This window comes from Rhinopithecus bieti, unplaced genomic scaffold, assembly GCF_001698545.2.
Source record: "Rhinopithecus bieti isolate Rb0 unplaced genomic scaffold, ASM169854v2 scaffold_13744, whole genome shotgun sequence".
In the NCBI taxonomy this organism is placed as follows: domain Eukaryota; kingdom Metazoa; phylum Chordata; class Mammalia; order Primates; family Cercopithecidae; genus Rhinopithecus; species Rhinopithecus bieti.
In genome coordinates, this window is record NW_016807577.1 from 387,843 (window position 1) to 409,142 (window position 21,300).

Below are 21,300 nucleotides of genomic sequence, written 5' to 3' on the forward strand. Positions count from 1 at the left end.
AATAAGTATCATTTTACCATTTAGCATTGACTTGTCTTTTCAAAGGTGCAGTTTTATAATTCAAAAAAAAATGGTGCTCTCAGGATTTCTATTACAAACCATGTTTTCTAAGAATTTTTATCTTGGTTATTAAAAAGGGAGGGGGCACTGTTCCAACTCGGAGTTGGTGTTTAAGGCTGCAGGTGTGGAGTAGACTTTCTATGCATCTGGAATTAGGGAAATAGATGAGGTGGTAGTAGGGGCTGGCGGTACAGATGAGAGGATGAGAATAGGAGAGGGGATATTAACTGCACACATTATTGGTTTCATTTATATTTTAAATGAAATTTTCTGGCTTGTTGGTCTTGGTGGTGTAGAAATTCTGGGTTATCAAAAAATTCATAGAAGAAGAGGAAGAAGAGGTAGAAGAAGAAATAATCCATTCTGGTGTTACCCAGTGATTTACAGATATTTATACAATAATTTAATCCACCCCTGAATAGTGAATAAGCACCATCGTTCAGTAGATGGACTAAATAATCACTTTTGATTGATTGAGTAAGCAGTTTTTTACCTGAAAAGTCCTTATGTCCAGTTCCATCTGGCTTGATTAATCAATCATGCCAGGACTGGTTTATACTATCTTGCTTGTATCTGCATTAACTGTTACAAATCTGAGGATATTTGTACCTAAATCTTCAGACAAACATTGGACAGATTTAGTGTGTATATTTTCCCAGTGACACATTCCAAAAGATAAAAAGAATTTAAAAAAAAAAAAAGCAACTCTGCTGACATAGAATCAGAAGTTTAGTTAGAGCCACAAAAGTAGGGTGATTATAAGGGCAGCTCTAGCCTTGCCTGCTGAGCCAATCAGCCTTCTTTCTCTTTGCACTGCTCTGAAATGTAGGCACCGAGAAAAGTGTCAAGTACTTCTCCTTGACTTACTTTATATACTGTGAAAGGCACCACCACCATTCTGTAGCTTTCAAGAAGAAATTGATTGCTCAGTGTCTAGTAAAAACTACCTGTGATTTTCAAAGATACACAACATGAACATACTGGCAAAAATTATAAGGATTCAAAACTGAAGGGAAACATTAGTGAACAAACACAGGGACAATTCGTGCTCTCTATTCATTCAAAATGCAAATTAAAAAAGGCACTTTTAAATTAACAGGAAAACGTAACAATGTTAATATCTAGCATTAAAAACTACAGCAAAAGAAGGCCTAGCAGTGAACTAGACCTCTCCTATGCAGCTGGTGGGAATGGAAACTGATTATTGTAAATTGAGGGCAATTTGGCATTGTGTAGGAAAAGCCATACAAATGAGTATTCATATCTTTTGATCCAGTACTTTAACTGTGGAAATCTGAGTTTTCTCTCCTGAAGAAAACAATTGTAAAGACTAGAACAAGTAATCGGTATGATGTTCAATTTGACATTATATATAATAGCACACAATTGGAAGCACACCAAATAATAATAGAAAAGTAATTACATAGTAGGACACTCAACAGAATACTTTGTAGCGATTGAAATACAACAATGACAGAGACTATGCAGCCACACAAAATACATTTATAATATGATGTTAAAATAAAATCAAGCTGCAGAATAACATGCACACTATAATTATGATCATGAAAAGTTTGTATATGCATCTGAACCAAACTGGAAAGGAAATGAAATCATAGCTGTAATAAGTGAGTGAGATTATGGGTGTTTTCCCTCTCTGCGTATTCTTCTTTCGTATTTTCTTTTAGGAAAACACATGCTGTCTTTAAAATATGAAAGTAAAATACAAATTTCATTTTGTGGTAAAAGTGCGATGTGAATCATTAAGTAATTTTCTTTTAATTATTTGAAAAAAGTTATTTAGGGAAAAGCATGATTTATGTTTTATTATATGCTATTTTACTTCCCATAGAAGTTTATTTCAATGAAACCTGAAAGTCAGTGGAGAATTTACAAGCATTCACTTTAAAGTCAGTGTTTTTAAACTTTATTTTGAGGTAATTGTAGATGCACATGCAGTTGTAAGAACTAATACAGAGAGTTCCTATGTACCCTTCACCCAGTCTGCCCCAATGGGAACATCTTGCTTAACTATATTACAGTATCACAGCCTGAATGTTGACATTGATACGCTCCAAAGACTTCATTCAGATTCAACTAGTTTTGTTTTGCTTTGTTTTGTTTCCAACTTCACCATTTTTGCATGTACCCGTTTATGTCTTCTCTATTTTTTACTTTTTTAATACTTTCTGTAAATTACATGTGTGTATAATATTTTTTAATGAGAGGAATTTCAGTTGGGAATAAAATGAGTTAAAGCAACTAGGTCTTCTGGTCCATTTAAGCAATTGAAACTCCACTATCAAGTCACTTCAAATGTGGTTGCAATTAGAGGGTGAGTGTAATATGAACATAGTTTTTAGTACTGCAATATTATGTTGAAGAAATTTTTATTACTCTCTCCCCGACAGTATGCTGGCTAAAGAGAGAGAGCCCCATTTTCTTCATTCAAGTAATTATAGTTGCTCTGAGCTCCGGGAATCTGCAATAGAAATGTATTTGTGAAAACAAGTGGGGCATCACAATGACTTGACATTTCAGTGATCCAACTGTCAAAGAAAGCTAGATTTATTACATAATAAAAAACTCCTTTGCTTAATATTGCAACAAAAGAAGGGACCCACATTAAATGTACAAGTGCTTTTCTTGGAAAATGTTCACTCAACACAACTAGAGCAATAACCAGGAGAGCAAGGCGGCTAGAATGCTGAGGAGGCCAAGTCTCAGGGGTGAGCCTAGGCTCCCCAGTGTTCTGTGGGGGAAGGCTGCTGAAAGTGAGGAGTCAGGCATGCCAGCTCAGTGGCCCTGCAGGCTTTCCATCGCCTTCTTATAAATGAGAACTTTCAACTTCCTTCTGCCACACTGAACTCCATTACTTATTCTACCACAAATACCTGTGAAATTGCATTAAAGCTCAGACAATGATTTTATGCAATGAATTGATTTTCAAGAGTCTAAATGCCCTGAATGGAATGTACTTGACTAGAAGAAAAAAAAAAAGGGAACTACTCAACCTTTTATCACCCCAGTGCAGAACAGTAACAATTAAGGAGAATAGAAAGACAAAATATACAAGCATCATAAATTAAGGGTGCTTAGACCTTAAAATGCTGTGAAATCGACCTTCATTAAAAAAAAAAAAACACTTTCAATAGGAATATATTCAAAACCTGAGCCATTAGAAAAGACCTTTTAACTGTGTGATTGAGGTCTCCCTATGCTCATGTCAGACATAGTTGTATATTATTTACCTAATCTGTCATAAACTGAACTGAAACTGACATTCTTGTCCAGCTCTCATTGAAAACCAATCATGTTGTTTAGCTACAGTGTGCCTAGAAACAGTATTTTACCAGCATTTAGACACACACACGCACACACACACAAACTCACAATAATTCCATAGCATTGTCCTAAGTCTCATGATTTCACTGCCTTCTTCAGAGTTGAACTCTGTATTTCACATGAGTCCTCTTATGACGTTTTGATCCCGATTTTGTGTGTGTTTTCGGGGAAGCATGCTTTTGCCCACATGCACTACTCAGTCCTCCTGCCCAGAGCAAATGTGGGAATAACTCATTCAGGCAATCAGAATACCAATGATTTTGGGCATTTCTGAAGGGTAATACAGATTCCACTTTAGCTTTTTCTTTCTCTCCAAAGGTATGCAATGAGGCTGAAGAACTTTGCAAGTCCCTTGGCTTCGGATGGGGACAAAAAGCTAGCAGTACTATGGTGAGTCCCATGGAGGCCACAAGGAAATTGCTGAAATGTCATAGAAGGATTTGAAAACTCCAGATCAACTTAAGCTGCTTACCCCAGATCATTACTCTTGTTTTCCATTAAACTATTAAAGGATAACTAATGGATTTCTTCAGTCGCTGACTAAACATTTACTCTCCTAATTTATACCCTTATCAAAATGGAATTTTAACGCTTGCCCCTTCCCTCTTTAGAATCTCTTTATTTACTTATGTTTCTCAATCTAACCATAGGAGAGTAACTGCAAACTGTGAATCAGCATTCTTCTTAACAGTTTATAAGTTTCACTAAGCACTGGCATTAACAGAAGCCTTTCCTTATCACCACAGCTACCGATGTTTATCACTCCTCTATTTGAGAATGTTTAAGCTGAAGAAGGACCATGCTATGAAGTACTCCAGATCACTGATGGAATATTTTAAGGTAATCCTTATTTTGTATAATTTATAGGTACATGATGATAAAATCACTAATAAGACATGACATGCATGTTATTGAATGTCAAATGCTGCCAAAGGCTTAACCTCTCTCCTCCCTGCTGGCCATGGCCGTCCTACCCCTCCTTAAGGGCTCAGCAAGGAGTTTATGTCTGATTTGATTCCAGGGAGAGAAGGCACGATAGTGCAATCCCCTGACTTTTTTCCAGACTCACCAAATGACCCTTGGCAACCTCCTGGTTGCAGTGAGGAGTATGTCACCTTTTTGCTGCTCTGTGAGGTGGGCACAACTTGTGGCTGTAGGTATGGCCAGTCTTTTGTTAAATGATAGGTCAGCCCAGGAATCTCTCAGAAGTGAGAGAAGTCACTGTGGCCACCCTGGCTCTATGTGCACGTCCACACCCCTGGAAAGCCTTTGGCAATGGGGAGTCTTGGAGTGCAGTAGCTGTAATTAAAAACAACTGATTGCTTTGGTTACCAAAACAAACAAACAAAGCCATATTGTAGGGAACTGGGGCTTTTAACTTGCAAGCACAATAAAGATAGGCAATCTCAAAATGCAAAGCCAAAATTTGAGAATGAGTCCAGGTAAAAATTGCAAACAGCAGCTTCATACTAGGCCTGATCACTGTACCCTCCAACACTAGTCATGATTTAGAGTTGGGGAGACTCAATGCTCCTTCTGTTGGGCAGGTCTAAAAGAAAAGGACATGATTTTTTTCTTTTCTGCCAAGTGCCTGAGACTTCTTGGCTAAATCATACCAAAGTAGTTGTTTGAAATGAGCGAAATTATGGCCTTACATGAAACATACAGTGAGTGGAAGTGCACAGCTTTATGAAGACGCTGTGGCACAGTTGGGAAAAGGAGCAAGTTCCCCAGCTATTATGTGGTGTGGCCATAATGCCATAAGGCTAGTATTCATGTGGGTAAAAGGGAGTCATGTACAACAGGCCCTCTTCTCTTCATATGTCTACACTCTTAACTTCTGCTTTAGAAAGTTCTTTCTTGAACTTCAGTGGGCATCAGAATCCCCCAGAGGGCTTTTGAAACAAGAGTGTTGTGCCCCAGTCCCCAGGTGTCTGATTCTGTAGGTCTGAGGCATAGCCCAAGAATTTGTATTGCTAATCAGTTCCCTGATGATGCTGCTGCTGCTGTTCTTGTGATCACACTTTGAGACCCACTGATGTAATATTTGCCCTCTTTGGCCTGCCCTATATAGTTTACAGGGTATTGCAAAACTCCAAACAAATATTAAATAATTCATTCATCTAGGAGTGTGTTGAGCTTTCTTGAGATTAAAAACTGGAGTCTGCAGAATGCACCTTAGGTGTGGGTCTACAAAGTTCCAAAGAAGTGTTCCATTCTCATTGGACTCCCGAAAATGCTGACTCTTTCCCTGACCCTCCTTTTGTAAAGGGGGCTGGGCTGGCAGCAAAGAGGCAGAAGATGAGCATCACTGGGGATATAACTTCTGAGAGCAGGTCTGAGTCAGGCACAGTGCCACAAGAGTTGTGGCCATCTGTGTTGCTTGACCCTCCACCTGGCTAGGCCATTACAACGAGCCTAATACTTGTCCTGTAGTGGTAATGCTGAATGTCAGTTTTCCCTCTGATCCACAAGTGTGTGGTCTTGAAAATACAAGGAAGCCCATCCTTTAAACCAGCCCAGTTCCATCAGAGGAACAAAGGCATGTTTAGTATTCGATTGCAATGCAGCCCTGGACCAGTCACTTTGTTAAATAGGGAAGCTCTTTAGCCATGAGGGTTTCCATGTAAATATAGCAAATCAAGGTGATTCCTGAAAACAAACAAACAAACAAATGAAAATACTGCTTGGCTTTGACACATTCTTGGATTATTAGAAATGACAGCTCACTCTGCATCCCAGGGAAAAAGTTTCCAACTGGAGCTAAAGGTGAAAAGCTTACTTGTACTCTGAAGAGCTTGTTTTGCAGAATAAATTTCAGATGAGGATAATTAAACCACTTCTTGGAGAACCGAGTCTGATTTCACTGGGCCTTTTAGTGTATAAGATCTTTCATCAAGTGACTTTCATGGTCCTGATTGGAGCCCACTAATTATCCTAACCAGCTATTTTCATCGAGTGTGCGTCGTGGTGTGCTGACGTGCACATACATCCCAGCTCTGCATCCCGAAATGCTGCAATCAATATTAATGTACTCTAAATCACACTTCCATCTGTTTCTGAATTAATAAAACACAAAATAGATGTCCTTATTTCCCTTTCTCTCTCTCTTTTAGCAAAATGCTTCAAAAGTCGCACAGATCCCATCTCCATGGGTAGGCAATGGAAAGTAAGTATTTTGTGAAAATTGCTTTTTCATGAAGATGAGTGATTCAACAGACCCCAAATATTTTGCAGTGACAAGTCAGGAGTGAAGGTCAATTCTAGAACTACAGTCATTTTTGTGCATACAAAATTCTAGTCAGGCTTCGGCCAATGGCAAGACAGAAAAGTTTAAAAAGATGTGGTTCAGAGTTATTTAACTATTTGATCTTTAAGCCAAATTATAGCCATAAAATATCTGCTAATAAGATGGCAAGCCCCATGCCATTTTAGGGAGGCAGGATAAAGTTAACTCCATTGCGGTGATTTTTCAATGATTCATTCAATAATGAAAGACCAATGAAATATTCATTGATATATAGTAAGTGCTGTTTAATAAAACCAAAGGCATAATAGTGCTGAAAATGTGAAGGCACTTGGTCAGCCAATTATCCAAGCCTTCATGATAATTTTTATATTAATACTAAAATGCCCTAACCTAAGATAGAAAAGCATCCACTATAATGCTGATCAGAGACTCAGGGAACTCACCTGTGCCTGAGGCCTTATTTAGAGTTCTATCTGCTTGGGACAGCTCAGTCTTAGCAGCAGTGGAGTAGGGGCCCAAAAACCGTTGACCTGGTGCTGAAGCTGCCCTTGGCTTACAGGGTAAGCTAAGAGGGCCCCTTCCTCTATCTGGGCTTGTTCTTTATCGCTAAAATGAAGGGGTTGGACCCAATGCCCTCGAAGGCCCACTGAAGAGATGTCTCTTATAGAGAATGAGTTTGAATCCCAGTTCTGTGTCAGCCGTGAAGTTAGCTGACTTGCCTGAGCATCAGTTTCTCCTCTGATTCCCAAACACCCCTCACCAGCCCAAGCCCACACCCCTCAGTGATGGGAAGAGAAACTAGATGACTGTGGACATAGACTGTTTTATAACTCCAAGCTGCTTTTTCAGTTTTTCATCATTTCAAAATTCCTGCATCTCTGATCAAAATAATTTCTTCAAGAATAAAACAGTCTCTACTGCCACTTTATAAATATCTAGAAAACACACTCCAAAAGCAATGGGACAATGAACTCTACTTTGAAATCATAAAAACATTCAGTACGAGGGAACAGATGAATTGAAAACTACACATTAACTCAATTACTGCATTGAAAGGAAGCACTGTTTAAAATGTTGAATTGGGTCTTACTCTTATATTGACGAACAAAAGGGAAAGAGTGCTTGTCTCTTAAGAGAAAAAATGAGTTCAGAAAATAAAAACAACCAGAGAAAGGCCCAGAGAAAACTGTTTTCTCTGAGCACAGAGTAAAGTAAGGGCAGGGGCAGGTAAGCAGCTATAAAAGGATCACTGGGAAAAAATGCGGTTTTTTTGTTTGTTTGTTTTTGTTGTTGTTGTTGTTGTTTTAATTCTGAAATGAAAGAACTCAAACACAACCTAAGCTTGTGAAGTTGCATGAAAAACCTCCTGAAATGATTTTAAGCAGATTTTGCATGAAGAAAGCACATTCCCTTTGGTAGGTCACAGAGCTTTTGAGTGAGGCAACTCAAAACAGTCACTCAGGGGTTATGTCTCATTCATTCAGCAAATGCTTTGCATGCATCTGCAGCACGATGGGCTGGGGATAGAAAGCTGAATTTGATATGGTCCCTGTACTCCAGAAGCACACAGTCCGGTGCAAGGAGGTGACAGGTATGAACAAGGTGCTATGGAAGCCTAGGAGAAGGAGCTTGGGCCTCCCTGCATAACTAGGAAGGGCTTCTTGTCTGCAAGCAAGATTATGGCCTTGTTTCCCTGTGAATGAGGGTGGTGTCCCCAATGGAGGACTCTCACAGCACCTTCCAGGAGCAGCACCCTCTGACTTCAAACCCTCCTAGGCTGGCTAGCAATTGGGGAAGTCAGTTGCCCAGAGGTGGTTAAGGGCTCTGCAGGAAATTATATGGAGAGATGAGCAGAGGGTTGAGAACAGACATTCAGGAACTGCTTCCATGGAAGCTGGGGAAAGGAAGTGCAAAGAAGCAATTGGAAGAAGCAGAAAAATCTGCTGAGTTTACAGCAGGGGCCAGGAAACTTTTTATTTAAAGCATCAGACACTATATATTTTGGGCTTTGTGCCAAGAGGTGAAACCAAGGCTACTATGTAGAAAAATATGAGAGAACACAAATTTTCACAAAATTGTTACTGATAAGATTCAAAATATAATACCAATTATGTATAATTTTTGAAATACAAGTCTATTGGTAATAAGAACGAAGAATGTAAATTTTTTTCATAACATTTTGCTTAATTGGGGTTCAAAGTTAGTATCCTCTCTCAACAAATTGATTGTAAATGTTCATCTTTTGCAAACTATTCGGAGCTCACAGGCTATACAGAAACACAAGATGGGCCAGATTTGCTGACTCTTGATACAGGGTTCTGGAATCCACATTGTGCAGAGTCTAAAAAGGCTGAGCAACAATTTCGAATGTCACAGAAAGATAATAAAAAGAAAGAAGCCGGGCAAACATGGATGGCAGTACTTTGAAGTGACCTGGTGGAATGGAAAGAGAATGAAGAGAATGGGCTTTGGAGGAAAATGGACCTGCTATTAGATCCTGGCTTTTCAGCTCTTTAGGCTCTGTGGCTCTCAGGATGGAGCTGAACTTCTCTGAGGCCAGAAACAGCGGCAGCAGAACTTTCCCTGCAGAGTTATGGTGAGGCTTAGACAGAATATTGGTGAGGCCCTGAACTATGCTTGGCACACAGAGACTGTGCAACAAATGATGGCTGCTGCAGCTACTGTTGCCATGATTATTGTTGTAATTGTTACCTATTTAAGTTAGAAGGGATAATGATCCTGCCTCTAGAATTCCCACAGCACTTGGTTAGCACCACAGTTTTGGCACTTACCCTAGATTTCCAGAAAAGAATGTATTTTGCTCCTCTATTAGACTCTTTGCTCTTTTGCAATAAGTAGCCATCCATCCTATCATTCCCCAAGTATTTATTGAGTTCCTACCTTGTGTGAGACACTCTGCCAAGCCTTTTGTAGATATACCCCCTATCCTCACGCTATATATGCTTTTCTCCTTCTACCTTTCAGAGCACTTTATATGTAGTAGATACTAAATAAAGAATAGAAGCAAGTCATTCATTTATTCAACTGGTGTTCATTGAGAACACATATGCCAGACACTGTTCTGGATACTGAAGTATGGCACAGAGTGAAATAGACAAAACAAAACAAACTGCCCTCATCAAGGTCACATTCTGTTGAAGGAAAAAGATAACAACAAACATGTGGCATACTAGGTGATGGGAAGTGTCATGGAGAAAACTGAAACAAGGAAGGCAGGCAAAAAGGGCTGCTGAGGATAGGGGAGGGAGCAGCGGTACCATGCTGAATCTTGAGTAGGGACGTTAGAGAAGGATGATGGTAGAGCAAGCCATAACAATACTGGAGGAGTTTCTTCCAAGCAGAGGGATAGCAGCTGCCTCTGAAGCAGGAGGGAGCACGCCTGACAAGTTCAAGGAACAGCATGGCAGGGTATGGCTTAGAGGTGAGAGGATGGTGGGTTGGACCAGGGTGGTAGTGGTGGAAGTGGTGGGAAGCATGTGCTTCTGTGTGCATGCTCATTTGCATGTGTCATGGAAATATGGAGAAAAGGGTGAGATCTGCAAGTAGATAGACACAAAGAACAGGAAGGGAAACCCTACGCAGTGATGAGAGCTAAGTCAGAGTTGGAGAGCGTACTGAAGTGAGTGGGCCCTGCATCAGCCCTCTCGTAACCACAGTCACAACTTCTTAGGCAGCTTTTCATTTAATGAGCACAATGTAGTGTGCAGACATGCTCCTCAGAATATGTCAGACCTTAGAGCCTAGTGTGAGAACAGTAACAATTGAAAACAGACACTTATCCTAGCTCTTCTTGCCTCCACCACTGAGTATTTAAAATAAATAAATTAGAGAATAGTAGGGGGAAAAGTCCCCAATAGCACTTCAGTGTGATAAAGTAAAAAGGGCTTTTCAAGATGTATGTGGTCAAGAGAGATGATTTGGTTTGTCTTGTGACTCCTGGACATGATTGGAAATCATTGCCTTTTCTTGCAGTCAAGAAAAGTAAGGCCGAGCAAGGAGAAGGGATATAGGGATATGCTCCAGGGGCACACAGCAATTTTATGGCAGGGCCAGGGCCTAGACTCCAATCTCCTGGGATTCCAGTACCGATCTTCCCTGAACCATGTGGTCTCTCTTCCCTTTTTTTTTTTTTTTTTTTTGGAGATGGAGTGTCACTCTGTCACCCAAGGCTGGAGTGCAGTGTCTCGGCTCACTGCAACCTCTGCCTCCTCAGATCAAGCGATTCCCCTGCTTCAGCCTCCCAAGTAGCTGGGACTACAGGCATGTGCCACCAAACCCAGCTAATTTTTGTATTTTTAGTAGAGACAGGGTTTCACCATGTTGGCCAGGCTCGTTTTCGAACTCCTGACCTCAGGTGATCCACCCCGCTTGGCCTCCCAAAGTACTGGGATTACAGGCATGACCCACTGTGCCTGGCTTTTTTTTTTTTTTTTTTTTTTTTTTTTTTTTGATACAGCCTTGCTCTGACTCCCAGGCTGGATCACAGTTGTGCGATCTTGGCTCACCGTAGCCTCAATCTCCTGGGCTCAAGCGATCCTCTTGCTTCAGCCTCCCAAGTAGCTGCAACTACAGGCACACGCCACATGTCTTTCTAACTTCCTTCAACATTTGTGGCACATGACAGCTTTGTCATTTTCTCTAAGAATTACAAATGAGAAAGTATTTCTTTCTTGCCATAAATTGACATTTAAGAGTTAATGACTACCACTGGGGAAAAAGACTAGGAAATAGCTTTTGCAACCTGCCACAACAAAGAAACCCAACTTTCACTGCCTTTTTGTCATTTCACTGTCTTCTGTGCCTAGACCCCTTAGCTTGGACACCTCCTCATCCCACTTCTACCTTAAGAATAAATCTTTCTATCAAGAGGTAATGAAGTAGCTCAGAAATTATAAACATAGCGGGAACACTCTTGAACCCACTCACACCAGGCACGCACAGAACAAGTGTGAGGACGAACTTGCTCCCTCAGACCAGACCAGAACATACCAGAAAATAGACTCTGTTTGCAGAAATGGTCCAACTCTCTCCTATAGCTGTAGGCACAGCCTGTGAGTCTCAAGAGCATTGCAGTTGTAATTGTTCCCAGATCTAGTCAGCAGCATTTCAGCATTTTGGTACGCTGCGATTGCTGTTTCCCCAAATCATCTGTATGTGCTGCCCATCAGGGTGCACATCTGTTCTGGGAGCCACCCTGGAAAACTAGAGTTGCCAACAATAGCAACTGGTAAGGGGGTGGGGCTGGGGCAGGAGACAGAGTTACTTGATTGTGTGATAAGGTGTGTTCAGAGGAATAAGAAAGAGATTCTTTCAAACATGCGGATTCATGGAGCCCTGAAGACATCTTCCCTCCATTTCTTTTACTCACTCATTGTGTTCTGTCCTGATAAATTGATGCATTTGCCTGGGCAGATGTTCAAAGTGTGACTGGAGGAGGATAGAGAAGCAGAGGGGCACACAGACCTTGCTCCTGCGCACAGGAAGCCACCCATGCTTTAGTGACTGTTCCTGGGCAAGCCTTCAGGTTCCTTAGGTAGCCAGATCTAACCCTGGGCCCTGGAGGAAAAACGACCCCCATGCTGTATGCAGCCAGCAGGTGACTCCTTGTTGTAAGTATTAAAGAATGTAATGAAAATGTGTGTCTAAACACTAGCACTCTCTGAAGTGGAAACTCTGAAGACTTCTTTTTATAAATCAGCATGCAGGTAAATAGTCAGCAATTAACAGCCCATCTCTGTAGCATGTCTTAAAGAATCCTAAAGAGAGAGAATACTACTTTTCCCAGCTTCCCAAATACTGCTCCTTGGGGGGCTGTAAGAATTGTACTTTGCTTATTGTGGTAACTGTATTTGGAGCAAACTGACATTGTGGTTTCCACGAAACACTTTGATGATAGACCAATATTGGACATCAAGTGTTTTCTAACTGCTGATAGCCATTCCAGCAGCAGGTAGAGAAATCATCATAGCTCTGAGCTGTTTCTTTCTCTGAAACATCACAACACTTGTTATATGTATTCAAAGGAAGAGCTATATTTATGGGTAGAATTAATGCTGGAGAAATATCCACCCAGTCCTCTCTGGTATTTGAAGACAAAAGCAGTGGTGTGCATGGAGTCCTCGGTGGTTGTCAAAGGCAGTGGAGACTTTGGTGTTTAATGTTAGAAAGGAGGAAGAGTGGGCCTCATTCTATAGCCTGGCACTGTAGCTCTGGGTAGCTTGGTCAGATGAGGCAGGTATGGGGTGGTAATAATCTCTGTATCCACTAGAGCCTCTGGAAAAAGCTATTGTGTTGACAAAAGCTATTGCATTGACAAAAGCTATAGATGTACTGTGAGAAGAGTCAGTGGGATGTGAGAACAAGCTCCACTCTGATGGGGCTTCACATATGTACACTATGCTAAACTTCACTCCGGCAAATGACATTCTGATGAGATCCCAGCGTAATGGGGGAGGCCTAGAACCCCACTGTCACTCTTTCCTACCAGCCTAACAAGGCCTGTCTCTTTCCATTCCCCAGGAACACTCCATCCCCAGTGTCTCTCAACAACGTCTCCCCCATCAACGCAATGGGGAACTGTAACAACGGCCCAGTCACCATTCCCCAGCGCATTCACCACATGGCTGCCAGCCACGTCAACATCACTAGCAATGTGTTACGGGGCTATGAACACTGGGATATGGCCGATAAACTGACAAGAGAAAACAAAGGTATGCTCATCTGTTCTACCCATATAGCTCACAGACCATGATGGAGTTAACTTCACTTTAAAGGATTTTAGTTGCACTTGGTGGCCTTATATCTTTCTGTATCTCTGATTTCTAGGACTTAGATAAGGGAAGACAGAGTTTGCTCAGGGATGACACAGTGACCTGTTATTCCCGAAAGAGTGAAAAAGCCCTGGAGTTTTGTCCTCCTTTAAAGCTTAAACTAATTTGAACTGTGATGTGTTTTGAATTTCACTCACTGACAAGGATCAACACAGAGAAACAGAGGCAAAGACAAAAATAATGATTTACAAATTAATTATGATCCCGTTGGCTCCTGTTATTATTATTATTATTATTATTACTATTATTATTTTGAGAGGTGAGGTTGAACTAAGGCCTTCAACCTTCATTATAATTACTAGCTCCAGTTGAGTACACAATAACGCAGCTTGCATTTGGAAGCAAGGGCCAAAGTTCAGCTAGTACTTTTCACACACTGATGGCTGGGATGAAGAATCAGGGTGCTGTTCGTGATGACACTTGAACTTTGTTACAAAACAAATGCAAAGAGGACCCTGCTTTACCAGAGTGAATCCGCGGTCTTTGGTGACTCATGCTGACATCTGTGACCTTAGCTGTCGTTGAGGATCACAACAAAGCCTCACTATCCTAATGAAGGTGGGAAGTAAAATCAAACTGCACGTTTGTCCCAGCTGTTCATTTGACTTGGCTGATTCTGGCCCCGCAATCACAGACTGCTCCGCACCAGTCAAGGTGGGCACAAATGTGGGCTACCCATTACTATTGTATCGCTGAGCATGGGGAAACTATCTTATTGGAATAGGAAGGATGCAGATTTTGCAACCCAATCATTTAAGTTTGAATCCTACCTGGGTCATGCATTGCCTGGGCAACCTAGGCAAGTTAATTAAATCTGTGAGCTACTTCCTAGCTTCCATCTCTCTAATGGACATAACGGTGATGATGATGGTGAAACTTCCCAGAGGGATGATAGAGATGGGTTGAATTAAATAATAGGTGTAAAGCACCTAGTATAAAATTCGGAGTTCAAGGTAGAAATTCTACAAAGATTTATTATCTTTCCTTACTATGTAATATTATGTATCTATATAACTCAAAGATTTTGTGGCTCACAAAGCACATTCTGTGGTTTGAGACCTCACCTCTCAATGCAGCTATAAGCTTACACTGACTCCTGGGAGTATCTGCATGTATTGGTTCCACAGGTTTGTGCAGCAATTTCTATATGCCAGGAACTGCACTATTGCTTTATCATTTGTTGTCTCATTTGTCCTTATTTCATACATGAGGAAACTGAAGCTCTATGAGATTAAGAAACTCACCCATGTTATCACAGCTCTTGCTTGTTAGAAGCAGGAATCTAGAAGTATCTGATTCCAGAGTCTCATCTCTTAATCAATAGGCTACACTGCATATCTAGAGAGCAAAATTAATGACAGGTCCTCAGAGACCTTTGGTGAAATCCCAAACCAGTTATCTGAGCAATGGATAATTATTAAATTGTCTACTTTTCTACACCTCTGGAAATTCAGAAACAACTGGCCTATACAACCAGACTCATCCAGGGGTTCTAGAATTACAAGTGAAGATGGACACATCTTAAGATTTGTCTAGCATGTCTGCCTCCACTATTTCTCTCTTATTTTGTATCAGTAACTGGAGGGCAGTTCAATATTTATGGATTTCCTTTATCATTGCATCCATTTTCAAAATCTGGTTAAGTATTTCCTTCTAAATTAACTTCAGAGCTTTCCAGGAGCAATGTGGTGGCTGTGCTGAGGTTAGGGTGAACTGGTGTTAATCTTGTCATTAGCACAGTGTGTCAAAGAGTTGCTAAATTCTCTGTGTCGTTTTGAATGAAAACAACCCCATCATTCTTGCATTTGGTTATGAGAGAGCAGAAACAAAATATGTCCTGTTAATGCTGTCATTGGGCTTTTCAGTGGACTGGGAAGAGGACTAGTGTGAAATCTTCTGCTCAAAGCCTTGAGTTTCATGCCTTGTCATTTCTGATCTACTTAGCTTTGGGAATTCTATTCACATCTACCTTGTCTGTATAGAAGTGAGATAACTGCGGAGCTTCCCTTTTGGTTGCAGCTCTACATCGCACTGGAGACAACCATGTATTTGCACGTGTTTTACCCAGTGGAGATGGGTGAAGTTGGTTTTCCCAGTGAAAGGTCTCCACTCCTGCCTCATACTGCCCACCATGCAGCTGCAGATGACTTATTGTAGAAGGTTCTGGTGCTGAAACAAGCCAATGGCACTTATGCTGCCCCCTGGCCTTTGGTCTAGAAGCTTACCTGCCCAGCTGCTTATACTGTTCATTTGGAGCAGTTATTAAAATGGTGTCTAATTAAGAAAGCCACAGAGAGCTTTGTACAGAATACCCAGGGAACATCCTGGCTCATATGAGGCTCACATTCATTCAACAACGACTAGGTCCTTAAATATTTTCCTTAATACTGTATTACATAGGAAAATATTTTAGATGCCAGAAATAATTTACTCTTTTATCAGAATAAATTATTTTTATTGCATAGTACAGGTTAAAAAGTATCATATAATCAAATGAGGTTGACACCTAGAGAAGGATCCCATATGTTATATATAACATAAGGAATAAATGCATTGTTTGATGAAATTCCATCTCCTAAGCAATCAAGCACATGTAACCCATGCATGGAAATCACTTTCCAAGAAGGCAGGAGAGCATCGCATGTTAGGGCAATCTCCAGTCCCATCCCCTCACCCCACCCCCTGACACAGATTCCTTGCTGCCAGCCAGCACATAGCTGACGCTGCTTCCTTTGCCAGAGAGCTCTCTTATAAGCAAGTGCCAGGCAAATGAATTCATACATGAAAAGGGAACACCTAGCAAGTTTTAGAGATCATATAGTTTTCCCACATAGTACTTTTATCCCGTAAGGCAGACATTCCAAAACTCCAGTCACGCTAGTTAGTAGTGTAGCCTCAGGGCTGCCCTCTTCCCTAAGTGAACCAAGGGGAAATCAGCTGGGCATTCTTACCATTCATGTCCTAGGTCAGGGGCAGGAAAAATTGTTAAGTGACAGATACTTGCAGGCCATTTTCCATCCCCAATGAAATTGGTAAGAAGACTTACAGAATCAAATTCCTCCTTGATGTTTATTTAGCTGTGGAGGCCGATGGCTACTGTTAATGCCCAGATTCATGGGCCTTGTCTAGACCATGCCAAGAAAACTCAGTAAACTCGGTTCATTTAGACAAAAGGAAAAGAGGATATTTTCAACTCAGTAACACGTTGAATGACAAACAGTTTGACATTAGATAGACCATGGCTCCCTACAATTTTGTGTAGAAATACCCTTTTCTAAATATAAATGTATAATCAATGAAAACATAAATTTATTACGTGCTGCAGAGTTTTTGGAGCTCACTAAATATTAAAATAATGGGGCTTGATAAACTTGTAGAGTTTTGGTCTCCTAGTAGGCACTCTATAAATGTTTGTCAAATGAATGAATGGACAAATGCATCACATTTCCATTGTCCGTGTGGTTGTGGTGTCGTGTGAAAGCAGCTTCTCAATGTGGTGCATATTTTCATGATATCCTATAAAGGCCTAACTGAGGACTGCTCTGCCTTTCAGAATTCTTTGGCGATCTGGACACCCTGATGGGGCCTCTGACCCAGCACAGCAGCATGACCAATCTTGTCCGCTACGTTCGCCAAGGACTGTGTTGGCTGCGCATTGATGCCCACTTGTTGTAGTGGGTGTTCTCCTATCTCTAGCATCACGACCCATCACTCTACCTCTACCAGCGCACTGATGGTCACTGGTGGAACTCCACTCATTGGGGAAAGTTCTCTTTGGTTATGTTTGTTTTTATGCTTCTTTTGTTATCTGTGAAAAACAGAAGTCATTGTAAGTTGACACTACAACTTAAGGGCAGTGTATGTTTTATTAGTCATATTTTTAGCATTTGATATGCAATCCTCAGATTCTACCATCCTTTTGTGCTTCATGGAATGACAGTCCCTACAATATTGTTTTAAGCCCATGCTACCCAAAACAAAGAATGGGAAGCACTTGTGATAAAGACAGGCTCCTGAGAAATGCAACAAGTGGTCTTACATATAGACATGAGAACTTAGACACAAGGGACCATCCCCCAAACTATACTCTTATACCCAGAAAAGAACATACTTCAGAATCTATCATTAAACTTTTGTGTATCCCACAGATTCAATCTTCAGGTGAGAATTTTCATTGTCAAAACCCACTGGTTAGATGTAGCAACATCATGAAATCAAGAGTATCGAGAAAATAAATGAGCATAGCAATGCTACTCTTAAAAAGATGCTATGCCACACAACCAGAGGACTTTCTTGCTAGCATCCCTTTCCTGATTCCCTATGTTGTTAATTCTAATGATAAGAAGAAAGGGTGACATTTATTTTGACAAGTTTTAGGCATCAGCTGGCATCAGTATTTTTCAACTCTATTATTTGAAGTGTAAATCCTCACCTGGGATTCTCTGTGTGCAAAGCTCTCCTTTTGAGGAACAGTTTGGTTGATGCATGCTTTAGTAGCCAAAATGCTACACTCTAGACTTAGAGTTGGGAGTTAAGAGAGGTCTGGAAAGTGTCCAACAAGGAATTCACACCTCTGCCTCCTTTACAACAACAACATTTACACAGTTGGTAAGTGGGTCCATAACTGGCAGGATTTTTAAATTGTATTTTGTTCAAATCTATGGAAACAAAATCAAAATCAAGTTATCACTACCTAAAAGTAATAATATACAGTTTTCTTCCTAGTGGCTTGAAAATCTGGACTTCCTCAATTATTATTCGCATTTTCTCTCTTATAGGGTTTCTGTTTTCTACTTTCTTTTTTCTCTTATCTGTGTTTCCTTTTCCTTTGTTTGGCTCATTAACTTTTGACTGAATTACAATTACTGATTATATTAAAGTCCATATTATCATGAATCATTTCCATGAAAATTCCTAAGAAAACTCCAAACTCTCTAAATAGTGGTTAGCTTTTATTTTTTTAAAATGAGTCTTGGGGTAGTGCTTCACCCTGAGATGCTTTGAAAGAGCCCTAAACATTGGGAACCATTCACCTAATTTGGACATATTTCTCACTGGTTGTGACTACACCCTCATGATACTTTACACTCATTTTATGTCCCTAAACATCACAATGTAAATATCATTTTTGATGTTCTAGCTCACCAGAAGATTCTTACACTTGTGGTAAACACTATCCAATGCATTACTTACTGGTAATTACCTGCTGGTATATAATTCCATGTAGCCTTTAATATGCTGGGTTATCAAACTCTGTTCACTGAGTTATGACCAGATAAATAATAGATATGCACATGAAAGATGCAAACTTGTATGATTATTAAAGTAAGCCATGTAGGTCTATGATAGAAACAACAGGTGATGACTCTGCACTCCCATTGTCAAGGTTAGATATATCCCCAGTTGCAAAACAGCCATACTTGAGCTGTGCTCTGGTCATCTTTGAGTTTAAGGCCCTTTGTTGTATAAGGCTGTGGAAGTTGTACTCCAATGGCTGAAGCCATGTTGTTAGTATGGCTGATGGGAGCATCCCAGCAGCTGAACCCAGCACTTTTTATGCTCCCACTGTGGTTGAGCTTTATGTTTACAGTCTCAGCAATGACACCTATGCATGCACACACAAAAAAATGAAACCTGAAAGAATCTTTTCTGAGCCTCTTAAAAGAGGAAAATGATAACATTAAAGACTCTGAACATCCAAGGTTGGTGTCACATATAAAAATTAAGCTGATGACTTTGCAGTGACTCAAGTTCTCTCTTTATCATGGTTTACCAGGTAGAGTGCTTGGCTATTACTATATAATGAAGCCCACTGGCTTGACTTGTAAGTTCAACCTAAACCACAATCCTAGACCATTATGGACTTAGGAGTAGATTCTTGAAATCCCACATCCAGAAACTAGACGTTAGAATGTTGGGGCAGTTTCCCAGAGAAACAAGCATATTGCCTCATGGATGAAAGACTTGTAGTTCTAGTTTCAGTGACTTGTTATATCTACTTACATACAACAGGGAGGCAAGAGGATTCTCTGTCATCTCTGGTGACTGAGTGTAAAATATGTGCCAAGTTGGCAGCACAGTGACCAAATCTGACAATCGAGCTCTGGATCACCACTTGATTATGTAGTAGACTCATTTATAAAGCAGCTTAGGAACTAATTAAACATGGAGGATGAATTACCTTCCTATCCCTTGAGATAAGACATCTTTCGGTTTCATGATTAAGGATTGTTGCTGTTTTATAGTTGCTCTATTCATCACAGTGTAAATGGTGATGCGTGTCGTAGGTGCACAGCTATTTGAGGGACTAAGGGATGGAGATATTCCGTCAAATGAATCTCTTCAGCATAGCAGTTTGTGGGAGGGATATGAGACATGTGGATGGCAGTGAGAGATCGTGCCTCTAGATCTTGATGGAGGCTTAGTGAGACACACTTAAATAAGCACATGGAGGTTAGAGTAGAGGGCAGAGTAAAAGGAAGCTCCATCTGAGCAAGGACAGCAAAAGATCTCAGCCCTGCAACTTGACCCGGGTAGGGCCACCACTACGCCTTCACTTGTCACCCAAGCTCCAACCACAGAGAGTTTGACAAGCTTATGTTATGATGTTGACTTGGCTTTGTATTTTTAATTAACTTTGGATTTTTAGTGGTTTTGTCATATAACTGTCTGAGTTTGGTAGGTAGGATTACTTTGAAAAGGGTTTACTAGTGTGGTCCTCCGGGTAGAATTTAGCTGTAAGCATGTTGTTAGCCAGCCTGTAGACTGTTAATTACTTAATAATCTCATTGGGAAAATACTAGTAGTTTTATATTTGGATGACATAATTGGAAAAGCAGACTAGCTGCTACTACTTTTAAAAGACTTAAGGTCGGGATGCCTTTTTTTTTCCATGTAAGGAAATGAAAAGATCAAAATCTTCAGGCAATAAGCAAGTTGCAAAATTAGAAACCATTGCCTAAAATATGTTTTGTTGAGTTTCCGAATGGATGAATTTTAATTTGGACATTACATCATTAAATGCATTAGATTTTGTCTGCATTGGAAAGATACTTCTTCTAGCATATCTTTCCCAAAGATATCTAATTTGGATTCTGTTTTATGCAAATTTGCATCCCGGAGGTTGAAGTTGGAGTTTGAGGTTGGAAAGTATTTTTGAAGGCAGAATCAATTGAGTTGTGAGGGTGAGGCCCTCACATACTTCTCAACAGACATGATAAAATTCACCTGCATGAGTTGGCAGGTGGGAAAACCAAACTGGATCACTGGGTAAGACTACTCAGTAAAGCAATGAACTGCTTGCTTAGAGAAGCATCACTATCCCCATTGAGAAAAATGTGTGGCAAGATGATACAGCTACACAGTATCAAATGAATGGGTCAATTCAGGGCCCCCAAATTTAATTCTGTGGGGAAAAATATTGAGCCAGTTGTCAGTGTTCTGTTACACGACTGGCAGACTAAATTCTTCATCGTTGTTGTTGTTGTTTATCATTTTCACTCGCACAGCCTTATTCTCATAATTAAAATCTGATTCATTTTCTCTTTAGTGTTAGTAGACTCCAACAACAGAAGTGGCATCTGTGTATTGATAATCAGCATTTACCCTGGTGGGAGACTAATCAGATAGGCCAGTGTCAGACATTAATCCTACCACCTGATATTTTGGTGAAGGAAAAGTATTAATTCTCTTTCCATCCTCCTCCTCAGAAATATAGAAGCCCTCTTTGCCAAAATCATCACATTTTACTCTGTAATCTACCAGCTAAAAGAAAATTGCATTGTGGGGAGGGCG

At 40.5% G+C, this 21,300-nt stretch overlaps 1 protein-coding gene across 1 annotated transcript in view; it reads left to right on the forward strand.

The window, feature by feature from the left end:
* AFF2 (ALF transcription elongation factor 2) overlaps window positions 1-21,286 on the forward strand; it is a 402,781-nt gene extending 381,495 nt beyond the window's left edge. Inside the window, exons 17-21 of the mRNA XM_017882824.1 lie at window positions 3,724-3,795; window positions 4,152-4,245; window positions 6,522-6,574; window positions 13,196-13,386; window positions 17,060-21,286. Coding sequence (XP_017738313.1) covers window positions 3,724-3,795; window positions 4,152-4,245; window positions 6,522-6,574; window positions 13,196-13,386; window positions 17,060-17,181 — 532 coding nt within the window. The 3' untranslated portion in view covers window positions 17,182-21,286. The remainder of the gene's footprint in view (window positions 1-3,723; window positions 3,796-4,151; window positions 4,246-6,521; window positions 6,575-13,195; window positions 13,387-17,059) is intronic.
* Window positions 21,287-21,300: the final 14 nt, after the last annotated feature.